The sequence below is a fragment of the Diorhabda sublineata genome, chromosome 6 (genome assembly GCF_026230105.1).
Source record: "Diorhabda sublineata isolate icDioSubl1.1 chromosome 6, icDioSubl1.1, whole genome shotgun sequence".
Taxonomy (NCBI): domain Eukaryota; kingdom Metazoa; phylum Arthropoda; class Insecta; order Coleoptera; family Chrysomelidae; genus Diorhabda; species Diorhabda sublineata.
Genome location: NC_079479.1, coordinates 10,398,487 through 10,419,651, shown reverse-complemented (window position 1 = coordinate 10,419,651; position 21,165 = coordinate 10,398,487). Strand labels below are relative to the sequence as shown.

The following is a 21,165-nucleotide window of genomic DNA, read 5'->3' as shown; positions in this document are numbered from 1 at the left end:
TGAAATCGGGAATAAAAATTAACTGATTTTAAATCACTATAGTCTTTTCAAACTTTTTAATTCATAGTAACAATCAAAAACAAGTTTTCATGTTTTACATGCTGCAAACTTGCTACTAGATATGTTTCAACAATTATTCAACTAATACTCCTTTTTCTGTCTAAATCCCCTTTTTCTTTTCAACACTCCAATTCTCAGTGTGTCCTCATCATCTTTCATTTGATGTTCCCATATTTTAAAATGGTTTGGTAGATATATCAAACCACCCAGTGTTAAAGCTGAAACAGTCAACTTTCCATAAATAATTTCTATTTACAAAATAAATTAGATGTATTTGGATGTACTAAAATGATTACCTTACCATTTAAAATACATGGAAATACTACATAAAAGTTAAATGTAGATGCTCGAAAGTAAACAGTTTCTGAAAGATAAAGAATAATGTTTGAAATAAGGGAACAAACTCCCATGCTAACAACCCTGAAAAAAAACAACAAATCATAAAAAAACATAATATTGTCTTTATATACTTACGGTTTGTAATGAATATACAATGTACAGTGGACTAAAACTAAAGCTTTTAAAATTGAATACACTCCTAATACTCTGGTTGCAGTGAATTCTCCTAAAAATGATTACATTAGGAAAAGGAATAACAAAATATTACAAATCCACTCCTGCCAAAGTGGTTATACCTACCATCTACATATTCATCTAAATCGGATATAGTTTTACTGAGAAACGATCTTTTTTCTATGTAACTCCTTATAGCGGTACCTAAATCCATAAAAGCAACAAAAGCTATCCATCCCCTGAATGCATACATAGTTCGTTTATCCATATTTATGTGTATAAGTACTTTTCGAATATGTTCAAATATAGTATTTTAGTCGTGTTTTCCATGTGAAAACTGAATTCATTCTACTGCAAAATACATTTTTTGCATTGTGAATAATTTCCTAAATCATTTTTATAAATTTCTATTAGCGATACATAACCTTATAAAAGTACGTTCTTCTTTTTTAAAGCTATTACCAAAATTTATATGCACATAGATAAATTACAACGATTCTTGGACAGCTGCAGTTAGAGCTTACTAATGAAATTCGTGGGCAAGTTGGAAACGCAGTACACATGCTTGGAATACGAGAAACTAATTATCATCACAAACCATGATTAGCATTTCTAATGCAATTCAATGCTAAAAACCGCACTTAGAAGATCCACAGAGGTTGCAAATTCCAAGATTTTGCATTTCGTGCCGCGCATGACACATGCGCACTAGGTCGAATTGTCAAATTTCACATTTTGATTGGTGGCTGAATAAAACTTTTCACTCCGAAGTTCGTCTCACTTTGCCCACAAATTGTATTAGAAACGTACCTTCACTGTAGAAAACCCAATAGTGATCGTTTCCTCCCTTTCTAGCCTCTGTGACTATTTCTATGGTTTTTCCGCCACGTGACTTAATGTCAAATTTAAATTCTGTCAACATTTATAATAATTGGTATGTTAATAATATAAAAGTGGAACAGGGCAGGTCAAAACTGTATATAAATATTAATGTAGGTGATATATGCTTATTTACTCCTAAGTGAAAACTTGAGGAATCTAGAATGGCTGATGTGTATATAGTCTCAGCTTGCCGAACTCCTATAGGTAAATATATTTGATTAGTTAAATATAATTTGTAGCATTAAACTACAGTAACTCTAAGTATGAATAAAAAACTTTATAATCAATAATCCAAAAAACGAGGGACAATTTTCCAAATAAGAAATTTTTGTTAATTGGTTTATGCAGCCAAAATTGAGAATTACCTTTAAACTAACAAATCAAATTACTAGTTGGAAGACACTGAAATGCTACTTCTAGTTAATGCTAAAAATTAACAGTAAATTTAAGTTAAACTAATAGTTCGCCAACTTTTAACTATTAAGTTTAATTCCATATTTTTGTAAGGTTATGAGCACAGAATACTTCAGGTGAGTCTGTATTGGTGGTATTGTTTTGTTCAGAACATCCTTGTTCTTTGGTTATAGAAATATTCGGGTTATTGCGCCGATTTTCGCGTGTTTCATTCTTGAAACTGATATCCAAAAAATATGGATGTCAGCAATGTCCTTTAGACGATGGAACACTGATAGTGTTACGAGATTTCCACACTTGTATGACAAAAAGGATCCATATGGGAAATTTACTTTATTACACAAACCCAGAGATTTTAATTTAGTCTCAATGTTGCTGCATATATCAAGTTTACTTACAAATGAATTTATTCCGAAAGAAAAACTTACCAAGTTGATAATTTTTTTATCCATCAAACTTTATCTAATTCAAACGATTTATACTTTTCAGTTATTATTTTATATAACAATGTGAGAGAGATACATTCTTTGCCCCATAAATAGAACAGGTCTTTACTTTTAATAAAGGATCTTAATCGCATGGCTTCATTAAATTGGTAGGATTGATAGACAGATAGTTATAACATGTACACTCTTTGATCAAACAAACCATTATGAATGATTCGTTTTAACAATATATTTTAAAAAAATTAATATTAAAATCACAGTTCAATTTATGACATAATATCTGAAGGAACAAATCATGATAATAGATAATTTGCACTCTAAAATTTGTTTTTGTTATGTAGGCAATTTTCAAGGACAATTTGACAAATTTTCTGCAGCTGAATTAGGATCTATAGTAATTGCAGAGGCTGTAAAAAGAGCAGGTCTACAACCTGAAAATGTAGATCAGGTTATAATGGGACAGGTAAGATTTATTATGAATTAAATACACTCTCCCCAAAGAAGTATTGTATCCCTATGATTTCTGATCATTGCTATAACATAAAATATTATAAAATAATTCTTTTTAAAACTATTATTGGGGCTTGTTGTAGATAATTCTTGCAAATGGAAGTTATTATTGGCACTTTTTCTAAAAATTAAGTTTTGCTCTAAGAGAGGTTTCCACAGAACTAAACTTGTCCACCTCTATAACAGTTTATTTTTATGTATAGCAGATTATTTGTATGTTTGTTTCTTAGGTTTTTACAAGCTTTTGTCTACAAATTATATGAATTTTTTGACTTGATGAGGAAAGCATTTCTCTCTCTCTCTCTAATTACATCACAACAACGCCATGGCATGAATGTATGAATTTGGAGTCTCATATACACTGCGATCGAAAGGATCTATTGTGTCCCCCTTTCTTGCTACGATACTGAGGAACCCAGTGTTTACATCTGATCAATTAATCCCACTTCTTAACTCCATGGCATACTTATGTATGTCATTCAAGTAATATTTGTCTAAATTGTATCAACACCCATTCAGTCATTCTGCTTATACGCTCTTCCATAGTCAACATTAGTTTAAAAATGCTCAGTAAAACACAAACTGTGTACGCTCTATCTGTTTCCAACAAAAACTGTTAAGAAGCAAAATCTTAACGTTTCTTTTAAATTTTTTTTCTGAAAATTAATCTAATTGATATCTGTTGCCTCGTTTTTTGTGTTCTTGATAATTTCAAGGAATGTAATTTTTATAAATAATACAGTACTTTTCTGGCGGAGTGTACTTTGTTTTAATTATAATTTATGTGTAGCAAGATATAGGTCATCGGAACAGGAAATTTTATTGGAATAGATCTACCAATCAATTGATTATCAATAATAATTAACAATACTTCAAATTGTTTTGAAATCTGTGAGGATTAAAGTACAAAATTTGTTATTTGTGACAGTTACCGAATGAAGATAGAATGATACCATATTGTGAGTCTTGGACTTATAGCCCTGTTTTTCTAATCATATGTAACGAATTAATTGGATTTCTAAACAATTAATTTCCATTAAGTAACTGATTGTATCATCTTTCGTTTATTTTATGTTGAACTTTTTTGTGCAAAATTTTTCTATAGCCTTGATCTTCGACCTTTATTACTTTTAAAAAGTGGTTTGCATAAACACAATACTTTGAAAAACTTGTTACAAAAGTATGGGTGTATGTATTGTATAGAAATACTACATAAATAAGAAAACAGCATCTAATGTTGAATATTCATTTGCAACTTTATATTTAAGGTATTGGTCGCAGGCCAAGGACAGAATCCGGCTAGACAAGCTGCTGTAGGTGCAAAAATTCCATACACCACCCCAGCTTATACAATAAACATGCTTTGTGGCTCTGGATTAAAGTATGTATATATAAAGTTCATTGTACTACAAGGATCATCTGCAATATGTTCTACATGTCATGTGGTACTGATAAACTGAATGTATGACACTGTTCTTCAATAGAAGATTTCTCTAAGGAGACTTATAATTTGTTAATTTACTTAAATTAAATTCAAATGAGGCCTACCTTGCCGAAAAGTTGTAAGTGCTGTTTATACAACTTACAGGTTTAATTATATGATTTAAATTTAATATGAGGAATCAAATGTTAGTGATATTGAGATTATTATTAGTAGAGCGAATGTCATTAAATAGTTCAAGAAGAGACAACTAAGTCCATGAAAAGTAGGCAAAAATGTTAACAATGGACTGGAATATCTTTCTTCTAATAAAACTATGGGCGCTAATCTTATGGTCGAGGATGGCGAAGATGTGGTGTATGATTAAGTTGAAGGTTAACATTGTACCTTATAATTAATGTAAATAACGACTAAATCCCAATCGGAAATACTGGATGGAAAAGAATAATGTTTTCAAGATCACTGGGTTATAATTGTACTACTACATAATATTTTAACAACTAGTGATCAAATTCAATATGTATAAACATATTATTAAATACAACTAGTTAGTGTAATCAACTATCTATATATATTTACTTTCATGGCCTCTGTTTTGTTTACGTAAATTCCTGAATATACAATAACTAATTCTTGATCGTTGAAAACTATTACGAATATAATTTTGGTTTGTATCAACTTTTTCCTTGGCCTGATTTTATTGGTAGGTTTGTTGGTTTTTCCTGAAATGTGCTACCAGGTATATAGGACAGTATTAAGTTAATCGCATGCTTTTAGGACACTAAGAAGGTTATAAAAAAAGGTGACTTGGAATTCCCAAAAGAAGGCAACTTAAAAATTTCCTAGGTCGGGAATCGAAGGATTATGGTTTGGTTTTATTGAGGAAATTGTTCGTGGAATTCGGTCAAAAGGTGAAAAAAGTCGTGAATCGAAGTTAACCTTTATTATGTATTTTTAAATACCACAGCACTTGGCGTGATCATACAACACTGTTACCCATGAAAAAGAGGGGTTGAATCATTGTAAAAAAGGCTTTGCAAAATATCTCGCGTTAATTAAGGCTTAAGTTTATACAACGTTTATTTAAAAAATAATATCAATTCCACAAATCAATAAAAAACTATTTTAGGGCTGTTGCTCTTGGTTATCAAGCAATCAAGTTAGGAGACAATGAAATAATTGTGACAGGTGGACAAGAAAGTATGACGCGGGCAGAACATACTGCTTATGTTAGGAGTGGAAAATTTGGAAATCTCACTTTGGCTGATACTTTATTAAAAGACGGATTACATGACGCCTTCAACAAAGATACTCACATGGGTAATACAGGTAGGTACATTCAAATTTAAGAACTTTTTTAATAAGAAATTTTTTTTTGTACGATTATCTTTTAATTAGATTATTTTAGCCGAACATTTGAGTAAACTTTACAACATACCTCGTGAACTTCAAGATGAATATTCTTGTGAATCGCAAATCAAAGCTGAAGTATCCATAAAACAGGGATTATTCGAAAAAGAAATTGTAGCAGTTCCACAGAAGAGAACGGGGACTTTAATTACCACAGACGAATTTCCAAGGTTCGGTACTGCTTTGGAAAAATTATCGAAATTAAAATCGTGTTTTATCCCTAACGGAACTGTTACACCAGGAAATTCTTCGGGTGAGTTTTATTCCCATATAGAGATTAATAAGAAAAGTGTTTTCCAAAAATCGATACACACTTTGTAGATTTAACAGAGGCATATGATTTAGTTGATCTAATTATTTTAGCAAATAAAATTGAAAAAAAACTGAAACTATTAATAAGGTTTGTGCCAATATTATAAATCTTTCATAGCAGAAAAATATTTTTATGTAATACATAATATTACATGGTCCTCTTATAATACATAACAGCTTACCTCGGGGATCTATTCTGAGCCCATGATTCTTATGAGCAACGTTTAAAAAACCTGAGAGAATGTTACAGCTGCTAATCACTTGGTTCAATGATATGGGATTAATTGTTTCCCAGGATAAGACAATTTTGGTATGTTTCACTCGACATCGAGTTAGGTCTGCTAGAGCTACTTACCTGGCTGATTTAACGAATCCATTTGTCGACAAAATCAAATATCTAGGCATTATAATTACGATGGACAATCAATTATGTGCTAAGATTAGTTTACAAAAGAAAATGGGGAGCAGATGCCAACCTTGCGTATACATTCTACAAGGCTTATATTCGCTCCATATTGGACTAAGGGTGTACATTATATGGGGCAACATCTAAAAGAAATCCTTTGATTGTTGATCGTATCCAATACAAAGCATTAACAATTTGTATGTATGTAACAATTCCAGAACCACGATTAAATATATACTATGCTTAACTAACTTATAATAATTCACTTATCACTTAACTAACTTAAATAATTTATGTAAATTCTTGGATTACTCTACTAATTCGTTCTGTTCACTACGACTGAATTAACTGCGCTAAACAAACTCATTAAATAGTTCTCAAAAGATCTAGAAAACTTAAAAAACCAAATAAATAAATAGACCCTCCTAGAAATTATTCGAAAGAAACAATATAAATAAACCCACTGCTGTAATAAAAAGTGATATAAAAAGCAAACATCAAAGTCCGAATTTTAGAATTCCTGATATTTCAATCGTACTTCAAAGGTTACAGCCTTCGCCGAATTTTAGAATTCCATTATATTCAAGCTGGACCGTCTCCATGGCGAAGATGAGTTTTCTTCTTTTCTATTTCTATTTTCATAATTATCTGTGATTTCTTGTTTATTGCCTTCCATATTGCCTATTATGTAGTTCATTCAAGCATCTAGTTTCTTTGTCTCCTTTTTTCCCCAAGTATTGAAAGGTTTTTTTCTATTTCTATCTTTACATCATTATCTGTCATCTCATGTTCTTTCAATACAGTGCTTCTAAAAAGTCCCCCCTCTTTTCTTTTAAACGGTTTTGAATCGTGAAAACTATTGTAAGCTCCTTAAACGTTTTGAATCTTCATTAATTAAAAGTGAAACTCAAATTTCACTGTTTATTTATGTTAACAATCAGAAACATCGTAAATCCAAAAAAAATTACTAATATTGAGTAGGTTTTCTATGTACCTTTTAAACGAGGTGTCACTTGCCATAAGGTCCCATTTAATATAATTAGTTTCAGTTACCTGGTGACGTTACGGAAGCCTATTTCCTCACCTGTTACAACTAGTAGAGAGGCTTAGAATGGTTCATTTTCACGCTCTAAATTTAATCATTATTTTCAAATTTCTCGTTTGGAATTCTTCCAAATCCTTTTTCTAGGTTTAAATAGGTTATAAATGTAATATTTTTTTATGTTGATTTGTACCAGAAGTTACTATTATTATGTCTATTGAATAATAGAAAATGATTGACTTGTTTTAGGAATAAATGATGGTGCTGCAGCGGTGTTATTAGTTAACGAAAAGCAATTGAAAGAAAAAGAATTGACACCGTTAGCGAAAATTGTCGGTTTTGCCGAGGTCGGGGTTGATCCTATGTGTATGGGAACTGGACCTATTGGAGCCGTTAATAATTTGGTAATTAAAATGAATTTGTGCTACTGAAAACTATATACATTTTTGAATAATTACGATCCTAGAATTTTTTCTAATAATTTGTTTCAACGGTCTCTTATTTGTTTTAGTTGAAAAAAATCGGTTGGTCGAAAGAAGACGTCGATCTATTCGAACTTAATGAAGCTTTCGCTGTTCAAAGTTTGGTGGTGAACAACGCTTTGGGTATAGATAAGTCTAAAATTAATATAACTGGAGGTGCCATTGCTTTGGGACATCCTGTAGGTGCATCAGGTGCAAGAATACTTGTAACACTGATCCACAACTTACTTAGATTGAACAAAAAGAAAGGTATCGCTAGTTTGTGTATTGGAGGCGGTATGGGTATTGCAATGGCTATTGAATTATAGACGAATTTTATTTATTTTTGTTAGTTGTATAAAATAGATTTTATACCAAGTGGAGGACAATAAATGCATGTTTTTATCAAATTGAATGATTTTTTTACTTAAATTCATTTTGTATCATACGTTTATATAATTAAGATAATTTCTAAGTTTTTATCCCTCTTGCAACACGAATATAAAACATACAATAGGTTTGTTCCAACCTACTGATCTGAACCTTTTTTAGAATTTAAATGATATTTTTGCACTATGTACGTTTCTAGTAACACTACTTACTGTCAAAAATCCGTCCCGTAAACGGTTCTACGGTACGATACAGAAACAGAAACTGCCCTGTTGAAACACTTAATCTCTATTGCGTAAATAGTCACTGCACCACGGACGGTTCCTTGACGGGTTGAAATAAACCTCATAAAAAAATCAAAATTACCTACCACATGAAATCAAACTTCATTACAAGAGATAATCATACTAGTTGGCTAATTAAAAAGGGCCCTCGATCCTATTTCTAAAATTATTGTAATGAGATGAAATGTCCAAGAAAAAAATGATGGAAAATATTTTTCGGTTTCTAAAACGGCAGCCAAATGGCGTTAACTTTATTAAAGTTTAATTACGATTCTTTTTGAGAAAAATTTTGGGACCTATAACTTTTCCGGGGTGGAATGTGGTATAGAGGTAAATTGTCCCCAATCTACATATTTGTGATCTCCTATACGTCCCTGCTCTTTGATGGTTCTTTGCGAGGCACCCCGTATAATATGTTGAATTAAGTGATGCACTTTTGTCTGGATAAATTGTGGACACTTTTATACAAACATATTTCTCATACTTATCCAGACAAATCCATTTCTTACTAGGAATTGTACTCCATTCAACACAAATCACATTCAAACGACAAAATGTTATAATTGAGGTTATGTTCAACAAATTTTACACCGGAAATGTTAGTGAAACGAAAAATATAATAGCGGAAAACGTACGAAACAGACAGGAAACCTGATGGGATATCGATAAAGGTAAATAAGAAGAAAAACTTTCACATGAAACATTCTTTCAAACAAACGTTGTTAGATTTTAAGACATAATATTAATAAAACTATTAAGACTTATTTTTTGTACCCTCTAATTATCTTGAGCAATGTATTATGTAAAACAACAAATTACTTATAATAACCAGAATTTGAAAAACAAAATAATAAAAAGAAGGAATAGAAAAATATAATTATTATTGAGAATCAGAAATATATTTTGTAAACAGAGAAACTTAAAATATTTATATAAAGTGTGAAATAGAAGTATGGAAACAAGTAACAAAATTTTGGTGATTATGTGTATTAGATGAACCAGCGGATTTATATATTCAAAAAATTTATACTGTACAGTTGGTAACATTGAAAATATATAATTTAAAATCGCAGGTCCATCTACTTTATATGTTACGCTCATTGATCGAAAAAAAAACGACCGCAACGCGTTCTGGGCGGTGCCGAACAACCAAATACCAAAATGACATAATTTTTCAATTTGAGATCGCTGTTGTTGACTAAGACGCAATCGGGATGATTTATAGAGCTCTTAAACCGATCTTTCTTGTTTATACTTATCAGCATATATCCGACTGCCTTCGAGTGAAGTTATGTCTATGTTAATGAGCGAAGTCGCTATTATTTTAACTGAAAACGATAATACGAGAGGAGGTGTTTAATGAAAAACTTTGAAATATCGTTGATAACATAAAAAATTACTTTACGAAGGAATGGTATGAAGAGATTGACCGAGAAGTGAACTGCTTGAAAGAAAGCAAAATGCCCTTGTAGGCCAAACAATATAGTAGACTTAAGAGGTATGATATAACAATTGGGGAATATGAAAAGATAAGTGCAAAACCCAAAGGAACACAGGATGGAAACTTTCGAAATCACTGTAAAGTGTAGGCATTATTGAAGCTGCTCCTATGGCAACTGGATACAAACGATGTTATTTAAAAGCTATTTTTATGAAATATTGATGTAATTATTCATTATTGCGTTTTTTCTTTGCTATTTTGAAAATTTTTCATAATATTCACATGTCACCCCACCAAAAGCTTGCTGAGCAATACAGAATTAATAAAAAGAATCGCAAATTTGGAATATCTTGAGAACCGCTTATGTTGCGTTCACAAAATTTGGTACCTGGGGGTTTTAGGCGTGGAGGCATGAACAGTGACATCGACAGTGTTGTCAGAAGTCCCAATTTTGCGCCACACGAAGTAATTCTTTTTTATTAAAATCCAAATTTAGTGCATTTTCAGTTTTCAAAAATTTTATCGTTACTAGATACGAGTCTATTCCTTTTTCGATAAAAAGTCCTAAAATGTCTTCAAGGCTATCATAAAGTTACTTTACTTTTGTTGACGAGGGTGCGCATTCTTTCGCCGCGCGCTTTCTACTACCCACTTGAAGTTTGTTTTTAGTTATAGAGGCTGAAATCAACAAAAAATACCGCAATGTTACAAGAGTAGCTATACAGATCTATTTATCTATCTACAATGTCAGGGAAAGAAGAAGATCAATACAAAAGCTCTAGTAGTTGCACGAATCCTATGAAATCACATGAATTCGAGATGTCGAGTAGTTAATTAATATCGAAAAGACAACTGCTGATGAAGTCGTATCTAAATGCAGCACGTTCGGTGCTCCCTTCATTTTGTAAAGTGACAACGGAAGGGAATTTTCTAATAAGTTAAAGAATCTGTAGCCAAGCTTCAAACTTGTACATGGTAAACCCCGCTACTCAATGAACCAAGGATCAGTAGGACGATCTAATCAGGACATCAAAGATATGTTTGTAGCATGGATGCTTGACAATGATACCAAACAATGGTTTATTCAGTGTTAAAAAACATCGTGGCTTGCACAAAGGGATTAGAAGTCCTTACGAGGCCACGTTTGGTAACATGGCAAAGAATCAAAATAGCAGATTATTTTCTGGAAACATATGAATCTAAAGAAAGGGAAGAAAATTTGTAGAAAATCTTGGAAAGGATCATAATCGAAAAAGACCTGAAAGGGAAAGAAGATGTAATAAATGTAGTATCCACTGTGGCAGCATGTTCCATTTGCGAAGATTTTCGTATTACCCAACCACTCAGCTTTAAAATAGGTACCTATATATGAAGGATTGAAATCGAAGAAGCCGTATGGAACTGCCGACGTGATGCAATCAGAGATTAACGCGAAACTGCTAGAGCGGGAATGCAGAAGCAAGCTAGAACAATATCCTGCTGGGATCAGTTAAAATGTCGTAGTCACAAGTTCCAGACGTCGACAGAAGGTGGCTGGTCCCTGGGAGTATTTAACTAATTCAAATTTTATAGACGCATCGGATGTTCCAGATTGTTCATTAAATTTGGGGAAAACTTCAGCTCTTTCGTCTGGTTCATAACAAGAATTTGTCATGTGAAATTGTGAGCGTTATTGTAATACAAAAAAAATGAAACTGTAGAGCCAATGAGGTGTTGTGCCATTCGAAATGCCACAATAATAGTGCTTACGAACAAGTAAATACCTTTATCTTCCTGCGAATTATTTTTCTATTCTGTAAAAAAAGTTTCATGTGGAAATAAGCATGGACAGTTTATGAACTTTCTAAATCATCCAGAACGCTTCATGGCCGTTTTAGCATTGCCCACGACGCGTCATGGTCAACAATAACGGACACAAAGCGAAAAACTATGACATATCGGTATTTGATCGTTCGGCACCGTCCAGAACGCGTTGCGGACGTTTTTTTGTTTTTCGCTTTATGACCGTTTTCGAAGTTTGGGCGTAGCACATATCCAACCAAAATTTTGTTACTGTATTTTAAAAAGACATCTTTTCAAAGTAGCATATCATAAATATTATATCAAAATTTGTTTATCTTAACCGGTAAACCTCTGACTACACAAGCTGCTTTGGTCATTATGCTAGGCAAATTTTTCTTCGCTAAAATAAGTGCGCGTAATAAATCCGGTTCCCATGTATTGTCGTCGTCGAAGATTGGCAAATTTTTCGAAAAAACTATAAAAAAAATAATTTTAATGAAAAATAAACTTCCGAATAGAGAATGTACCTGTTTCGCCACCTCGTTGCCATTGCTGTTTATCTATGTACTTCCAATGTTTGGCGGCATCCGAAGGGATCCAAAAACTCATAAAATCGGTACTGAGAACATCTGTAGATTTATCAGCTACCTCCCATAACATTCCAACCACACATGGACTGAAAAAAAATATGATTATATTATATATTGTATTTACATTTTATAAATATACAAGGTAGACCATAAAAATCTCGTTTCAGTTGGTCCCACAAGGGTGCACTTTGATTATAAATGCGGCCAATTCAAAAATGAACGCGACACCTTTTTGCTCTGCAACGCTAGGAGCTGGAAAAAGTTATAAATGATAAAGATATGTGGCATAATTTGGTGCTTGTTTTCCTTTTTTCCTTTTTCCAAGAAATCACTTCCATTTCCCTGAAAATCTCTTCTCCATCTTAGCGATGTCTTCATGGAACCTATCCACATGTTCATCGGAGACTGCTCCTAAATTTTCAGGAAAGAAGTCCAGGTGCTAATGAGGGAAGTGCACTTGGCAGGTATTAGGTAGTAACCGTAGGGTTTACACTTCTTATATCGTTGTCTTCCCCAACTTAGCTTTTTTATATATTGATGTATTTTTTAATTTTAAATAAAGAAAATTGTGTTCAATCGTTGTTTCGCTTTCTTATACGACCCCATAAGTCAAAAGTTTCATAAGGGACACACGCAGTGAATACTCAGCTTACCAATCCAGAAGGACAAGTAAAATCTGTGGCTTCAGCGTATTCATCATCACCATATTGATGCTTGGAGTATTTTATCTTCTTCACTGACACTTCCCGGATCAAGTTGAGCATACTACGATAAAAAACTGGCGCCTGAGGCAACCTAATACCTGAGTTTTAGCGTCAAACCGTCACGTAACGACGACACATCGTTACAGTTCATTACAGCAGTTTGTACTATTTTATCAGACGATATTTCTTGATTTTGTACTTTAGTCCCTTTTGCTAGACCTCAAAGAAAGCTGACATCAAGGAACGGTCGTTTCCTAGGGGTAGTTTTATGTTGTGAACAATTCATATTCTGTAGACTGTGAAAAAAGGTAGAGAAAGTAAAAAAAACTAACGCATTTGAAGAAAAAGAAAGTGCTGTTCCATCAGGACAACGCACCTTCCGACACTTCCGTAATCACCATGGCTAAAATTGCGTTTTGAATTGGTTGATCGCCCACCATATTCACCAAATCTGACTCCGAGCGACTTTTTGAGGTACGGGAAATTTTAATCTCTTGAAATCATTGTGCTTTACATTTACCATTGACGACTGTTGTTTCACTTGAATTCAAATATAATTTTAACACCAAGTTTCGTTTCTTTGCACGACTTGGCTGAATCTAAGTCACGACTAAATATTAACAATGATCCAACTTTTCAAATTAATATGTGGTGTTGCATACCAGATGGTTCCAAGGAGTTAATAAAATGTATACAATTGACATCTTCTTTCTATTCTCTTCATAAGTACTTGAAATCACCTGGTAGCTTTTAAATTGAAATTGAAAAGGTTAGAGCAGGTGTATAGATTTAGAAGGAGACTATGTTGTGGAATAAAAATATTTTATTTCTTCATGATGCCTGGAAACTTTTTCGACAACCTTCATATCACTGTTAGTCTCTTAATTTAATAATTAACCATGAAATGTGGAAAAATTATAGTTAATACAGCTTTATGAACAATAGATTTAGTTTCAGCACCATAAAAAATAAGAGAATAAGATATTTTCATAGAAACCTTTTTATATATCGTTAAATGTATTTTGAAAAATGAGTTGGATAAATTTTGATCAAACTATGGAAGTCAATCAATACCATATATTTGAAACTTGATAAACTCACCAACGGGCTATGAGATACATATAATAATGTCCGAACATATCAGCTTGAGGATCAGTTCTTACAATTTTCGTGCTACCACATCCAAACAGCATAACGACGGCTTTCACATGAGATTTTTGAAATTTATCCATAGGTAAGTAATGACTACCACTACCATGTCCGTTGTAGCTAAAATAATATTAAGTTTTAAATAAAAGGACCTTAAAATGAATTATTAGTAATTTGAGCACTCATACTGAATACACTCCAACACTCACGAAGATTCGGTTATCGAAACGCCCATCAGTGAATGTAATTGTGAGTGTTGGTGTAATGGTAGTATAAACAGTGTATTTACTATGAATATCACCAACGCGACAACAAGCTCTCATGTTGGAAGTACTAATATTGTTCGGTTAAAATTATTTAGCTTACTCTGAAATAAATACATCAGGAACATATAACATTTATAGACTTAGAAAAAGAATATGACAGTGTGACAAGGAAACAACTATGGAACAAAAGGAGGGAAATGGATTACCCTAACGAAAAAATTATATGGGGTAATTACAGGTAAGATAGTCACACTGGAAAGGTGGCCAATCGAACATAGTTCAAGTATTAATAGGTCGATGACACTACTGTCAATTTAGTTCGTGCAACAAGTGCTGGTGATTTTTTTTTTCATAAAAAATTTGGAAAAATAAGTAATTTGACTTTGTTAGTTAATCGAACGTTTGATTTAAGTTGAGGAGTTGAGGAGTTGACATATGAAATATTTTGAAAATTTTGATTCTTTACGTTCTTCTTTTGTGAGGTGAGAGCCCGTTGTTCTAACCTCAAAATAACTAACAAATTTAAGAAATTGCTTTAATTACTTAAAATAGCCATAGTGTTTATGAGAGTGCTAGCGATAACATTTAATATGGTAATTTTGATTGATTTTGAATCTTTAATATTTTCTACAGATGCCTAATCGAGTCATATCACCGGAAAATTTTGAGTTTAATATATTCACGTTATTGCCTTAGCAAATAATGATAAATATGGTATCCCGTTGTCTTCCTTCATGTCAACTTTGACTTATTTATCTGGACAGATTCTGGGATGCTAATTGTTGTACGCTCCCCACATTTGGAAGGCATTCCTCTACCAGTCACCTGGTGAGGCTCCCAATAGCAGACTAGTTCACCCCACATGGGCCACTGAGACACTAGGCACTTGTAAGGATCGCTTGGGTCATATCCTACATGATTTTTTTGGCATGAGATATCTGTCGAAGCGATGGGTGTGGCGTTTGCTCATTCCGGACAAAAAGCACAACGGTGAGACTATTTCAAAGCAGTTTTGGCATGCATTCACTGGTACACACTAGACATAAAAAACTAGTTTAAACAGTGGGGTTTACCCGAAGACGAAGACTTTCTTATTGGCCAGAGTGATGATGACTGGGATTGACAAGGCGTTATCAACTCCGACTCTTTGGTTAGGTTAGGTTAGGAAATGGTCACGGGGCTGTACTATGCCAAATTATTGAGTTGATTCGATGCCGCATTGAAGAGAAAACGGCCCCATTTTCACTTCTGTCAGCGTCGTTGCGATAGCCAAATTGGGATACGAACTGCTACTCCATCCACCGCATTTTCCAAAATTGGCTCCGTACGACTTTTTTGCCCAGTCACTCGCTGGGCAGAAATTTCATTCGAGGTTATCGCCGCTACGGATTTTTCAGTCAAGTTGAAGAAGTTGCGAGTAGAATTTTTTACTTGTCACTAACCAGCTTGGAAAGTAGGCCACATAATGCATATACTTACGAAAAAATATCACAAGATGTTAATAGTTCAAAAAACTCATCTTTGCTCGGTTGATATCCCGAACTACCGATCCAATTGGGTGTCCAATAATTGAAGAATGACATCATTCTCGTTTCCATATTTTTTAAATCCATGGTTGGATTTACAACGTAAGCTCCTTTATTGTAATCTTTTACTAGTTTGTAACCATCGACGATATCATTTTCGTGTTCTTTGAACAAACAATAGAGGAAGTGTAGAGACGGTAGTCTGCAGGCCGGATGATCTTCCAATACATCGAGCATTTCCCAAGGGAAACAATCCAAACTCTAAAAACAAATAATATCCAGAGATATCATAAAGTTAGATAGTAATTTGCATTCTTCTTCTTAACTTATCTTTTACCAATATAATAAAACAATAATGTCAAGTTTATTTTATATAATTTGATTTTTGTATGTGATATATAATTTCAAACAACCCCTTTTTGTATATATTATATCGTTCAATATGTGTGTGAAAAGTTTATTTATGGAAATGAGACCGAGAAAAGAAGAAGAGAAGTAAAAAGGTATAGAAGTAAAAGGAAAGTTAATACACACAAAACACTAAACTATTCACTAAAATATTTTCAGTTCACCAAACCAAATCATCCACATTTTCTAAGTTAAATTTATAACTAAGTTGGAGTTTCTGGAATTATTGATGACATTCATACTGAACACACTATTTAACGCGCGTTAGACGGTGTAATTGTGAGAGTTGGTGTAGTGGCAGTGTAAACCAAGTGTTCAGTAAGTCAGATTGGTGATTTTTCATTTCTCTAGCATCTCTTTTTGGCCCTGGTATTTTTAACACCAAGTTAGCAGCTTTAGTTCTTGACCGTAGAAGTGAAGTTTTAGTCCATTTTGTTTGTTTTTACCCATAAAAAGTGGATTTGCAGATTCTGGTTGGTCGTTAGAACTTTCTTCATCTTCGCTATCACCTTTGGCTTCTTGTTCTATATCGATATCATGTTCACTTTCTTCCACTCCAACTTTTTCACTATTTTCATTAGACTCTGCAGACAATCCTCCACTTCAATCATTTCTTCCATTCATTTATATCTCGCGCCAATCCATCAACCAATTGGATTGAAATAAACGTTACCATTTCCTCGGTATTGTAACATTTTTTTATTTATTTAAACAGTTTTTAATGGAGGGGTAAATGTCCCAACTCCACTCTCACCTACCCTCGGTAGGCCCTGTTATGCTGAGTAACCCCATGGAGATTATGGTCTCAATCGGGGGTCCCCTAATAAGCCGGGCGTAAGTTGGGGGATGACATGAGTTAGCAGCAGGGCTTATTCTCATAGGCGGTGGCGGAAAAGTACACACAAAGTACCAACGGTGACGCCTCAAGACTTAGCCAGTTTACTGCCAGTCATAGGTTCGTTATCACTGGTCTAAACAAACACTCAGTGACTTATTTTCCTTTTTGATTATGAGTAGTTAACTCACCCATTCACTCGATTCATTCACCTAACATTTAAAGACAACATTCTTTCTAACTAAATGGAATTTTTTTAATGGGATCTACAACTGGACTAACATCTGTATTAACAGATATATCTAACTCTTTAGAAGACTGATAAGAAAAGAAAAATAAGTCATGGGTCTTAATGGTCTGTAGTATTTGTAGTAATAATTGATTTCAAATACTTACATCATGTAGTATCAATATGACAGGATGGCGTTTGGCTTTTTCATTTTCTATAAAAACGTTTTGTCCAATTCCTCGAATTACTTTGACAATAGTGCGAATTTTAATTTTGTCCTTTATTTCAGGGAAACAAAACTGGACAATATTTTTGACTTCGTTGAGTTTTAGATGCAAATAATTTTTTACAACACAACATAAAATCGTTTCAATTTTTTGAGTAATATTTAATTCGGGCAACCTAAAAAGAATAATTTATTAGAAAATCTTCAACATTCAACTTTCAAAATAATTCTTCAATTTGGAACGATTACATATAATAACAAATTTTTACTGAAATGGTTAATTTGTACTATAGCAATCAGTATAAGGGTATCACTTGGGCATCTAAATATTGTAAAAGGGTATAATGTGTCCATTGATATAGTCACAGATGCTGTATCTTTCTAATTATATTTTGGCATCTAAATGTTCCCATCGATTCTCAATTTATGTCAAACACTAAAGGCTTATGATGATATAAACATTGGACCTCCTTATGTAATAACTCACGTTCTCGAGACCATAGGATGGTATTTTATTGATCACAAATGATCTCTTCCAAAAGTCTGAAACGACTCTAGCTCATATTTTTCAACTAAATATGATTTAGGAACGATTACCAATCAATGCTTCATTTTAGATTCGAATCCAGAGCCGTAAGGTACACAATGTCAAGCACTTTGTTTAATTTGGTAATGTATGTGTGTTATTGCATGATTATAAGTTCTTTAGAATTTTAGTTTTTAGAGATTTATCAGCTTTTGCTTGCTCAGAACAGTTTAAAAAAAATTATTGTATTTACAAGTTTGATAAGCCCACCGGTCAGAAAATCTCATTGACTTAAACCAGTTCCAACTGCTTTTCACAATTTTAAATTCCATATTTAGAGTAACCACCCCTATCATAACTTATATGCCAAACCTAACCACCCTCTGTCACTGGCATGATAAAGAAGTCTAGGCAGAAACAATCTACAAATGAATGCTACCAATGCTTCTAAAAATAATTTTATTCCTATAGTAAAATTTCAATGCTTACTCAGATTTTAAAGAATTGATAACATCATCTCTTATTTGAGATTCAATTTTTTCATCACAATATTTACCAGTTAACAAACATCTCCATTCTTTCAGCCACATTTTTTGCATGTCTTTAATCAATAGCTGTAAAAAAACATTTTTTAAACCATTTTATTTTTTTTAAGGTCTAATTCTCTTGTAACTGTACCTTTAATCTATCTTCAACACCTTGCACTTTATGCATGTAATCATTCTTTTCTTTATAATTAGAGAACATCTTTTTGCTATGGCTTGTAAGTACTTCTTTGTTCACTTTTAATATTGAAATTATTTCATTGCATAGCTCAATCCCATCTCCTATATCATAAATATTGATAATTCAAACACTCAGTTTATAAAGAAATATTTTATTTTTGTCGTAATGAATCGTCTCGATTTTATATTACTAGAGTTACCAGAGCAGGTAGAAAAAACAATAAGCTAATTAAATTGGCAATGCAAGTTAAGAGTGCAAAATCAATAGATAATGAAAGTAGAATGCTTGCTTCCATAATTAAATTCCCAATATTCAATGATTTTTTTGTAAAACAAATTTTTCCTTTTCTTTCATGGAATCGGAGATCTTTGTTTTCAGAGAGTAAAAATAACTTTTCTTCACAAAAAATTACTTTTTCCAAGCTTTCTCAAGAGAACACTATCATTAGCGAGGAATTATAAACGTGTGTGGCCTTGTTAATGCCTTCATAATTTAGTGTTTGAATAATGATAATAAAGACATAGTAAGGACACACTTGCGTATAATTCTTCAAAATGATAGTATTCCACTGAGAAAATTCATTATTTCCTCTGCATTCAATTAACACTAGTCTAGCAAATAATTATATAGGCCCTAAAGGGGCCACATGAGTCTATAATTTCTAGCCAATGATAGTGTTCTGCTGAGAAACCTCGGAAACACTCATTCTTTCCATGACATATGCAAAAGCACACTTAATTATTCGTCTTTCTTACTCTCCAAAAACAAGCGTGAAATTTCCAAATTTCATGCATGCAAGTGTTAATTTGTTATTATTTACCATAAATTAGTGATAAATGCTAGGTTTTTTGACATCTAGTGAAATCTAAAACACACCCACTAGATTTTCATAAAAAGTGTTCTAACCATGGTTAATTCTAGAAAAAATTTATCGGTATAAGCATTCAAGAATAAAAATTAGATAGTTTTTGTTATATCGAGTGTTCAAAATTAAAGTGTGAATCTCAAACTAATAAATCATTATCAACAAACAAATATTTGAGATTGAAGCTAAACATGATACATTTGTGAGTTCTCCTTTTAAATACCTTTCAAATGAAGTAGCGCACGACACCCCTTACTATTTAAAGAAACTTAGGATTTTAAAACATACCTAAGGTATGTTTTAAAATACCTTGATTAAAATAAAATGCCTCGAGTTCGAGTCTGAAATAACGGAGATTCCTAAGGGGGTAAGATTCAATATCTGCACCATATACTCACCGTTAACTGGATCTCTTGGAGCACCGCATGTCACAAGAAATGGTTTTTTGCTAGTAAACATGGAAATATTGATGGCATTAGTATAATATACATCTGGATCTTCATTCCAAATTTCCATGGGGTTGTACTGAGGAGTCAATTGTACCACTGTCCACTCTATAAAAAAATGAATAACTTATGAATGAATCCACATTTTATCAAGTACCTTTTGGAAATTCATCAATTTGATTCAACATTTCCTGTATTTTTTTCTCTTTTGGATACGTTGAACATTTTATTGTTAATCTTTCCTTGCTTAATTCTAGCTGATTCGATTTTTGGAAAGGATTTGATTCATCTGCTAATAATTTTTCATATCTATATACAGTTTTATTTCTTAAACCTGGCGAGTGCGATTCCATGAGATTATATATTACATCTAATTCGTTATTTTCTGGATTTAAAAGAGCTTTACAAGAGTTGACTTCTAAAATGAAAAATGGATAAAAGAGTAAATAGACAAAATTTCGAATAACTTACTTTGGTATAATGGACCAGCAGATAAATGGAATTGCTCAAGCTCCTTTAAAATTGTATTTATTTCTTCAATTTCTTTTTTACGAGCCATTATTATTTTAACTATCAAAATTCACCATATAAGTAGTACTAATAAATATTAAATTTATGAAATTTACTGGTTTTCAAATTTAAACATTGTTTATGGTGTTGCCTAAGGTTATCTTCTTCGTTTTTATTAACTGTCAGTTGACTACGATAGTGGTCGTGAGTACTTAGCGGAATGCACCTAGTGATGTAATGTGGCCGCGGGGGGTGTGAAGTCTTCGACTCGTAAACGACAATTTTAAAAGTTCGCTTGCGATTGGTCCTAAAATGATTTGAAATTTAACCCACGAACAAAACTTATAATAGCTGAAAAAACCGTA

At 32.7% G+C, this 21,165-nt stretch overlaps 3 protein-coding genes across 3 annotated transcripts; 1 reads left to right on the top strand and 2 right to left on the bottom strand.

The window, feature by feature from the left end:
* Nucleotides 1-41: 41 nt before the first annotated feature.
* On the bottom strand, nt 42-1,093 carry LOC130446012 (uncharacterized). Its single transcript, XM_056781981.1, has 5 exons — nt 999-1,093; nt 700-924; nt 535-625; nt 362-480; nt 42-278 (listed from the first exon to the last, which is right to left on the bottom strand). Exons 2-5 carry the CDS (start codon nt 839-841, stop codon nt 142-144), a joined length of 489 nt encoding a protein of 162 aa, XP_056637959.1. The 5' UTR covers nt 842-924; nt 999-1,093; the 3' UTR covers nt 42-141.
* A 298-nt stretch (nt 1,094-1,391) lies between these two features.
* On the top strand, nt 1,392-8,312 carry LOC130446009 (acetyl-CoA acetyltransferase, cytosolic). Its single transcript, XM_056781972.1, has 7 exons — nt 1,392-1,659; nt 2,657-2,778; nt 4,094-4,206; nt 5,396-5,595; nt 5,675-5,929; nt 7,686-7,840; nt 7,948-8,312. Exons 1-7 carry the CDS (start codon nt 1,617-1,619, stop codon nt 8,224-8,226), a joined length of 1,167 nt encoding a protein of 388 aa, XP_056637950.1. The 5' UTR covers nt 1,392-1,616; the 3' UTR covers nt 8,227-8,312.
* A 1,123-nt stretch (nt 8,313-9,435) lies between these two features.
* Nucleotides 9,436-20,968, bottom strand: LOC130446007 (uncharacterized). Its single transcript, XM_056781970.1, has 10 exons — nt 20,762-20,968; nt 20,448-20,708; nt 20,243-20,398; nt 18,932-19,080; nt 18,743-18,867; nt 17,669-17,903; nt 15,983-16,290; nt 14,190-14,357; nt 12,322-12,470; nt 9,436-12,269 (listed from the first exon to the last, which is right to left on the bottom strand). Exons 1-10 carry the CDS (start codon nt 20,847-20,849, stop codon nt 12,115-12,117), a joined length of 1,794 nt encoding a protein of 597 aa, XP_056637948.1. The 5' UTR covers nt 20,850-20,968; the 3' UTR covers nt 9,436-12,114.
* Nucleotides 20,969-21,165: the final 197 nt, after the last annotated feature.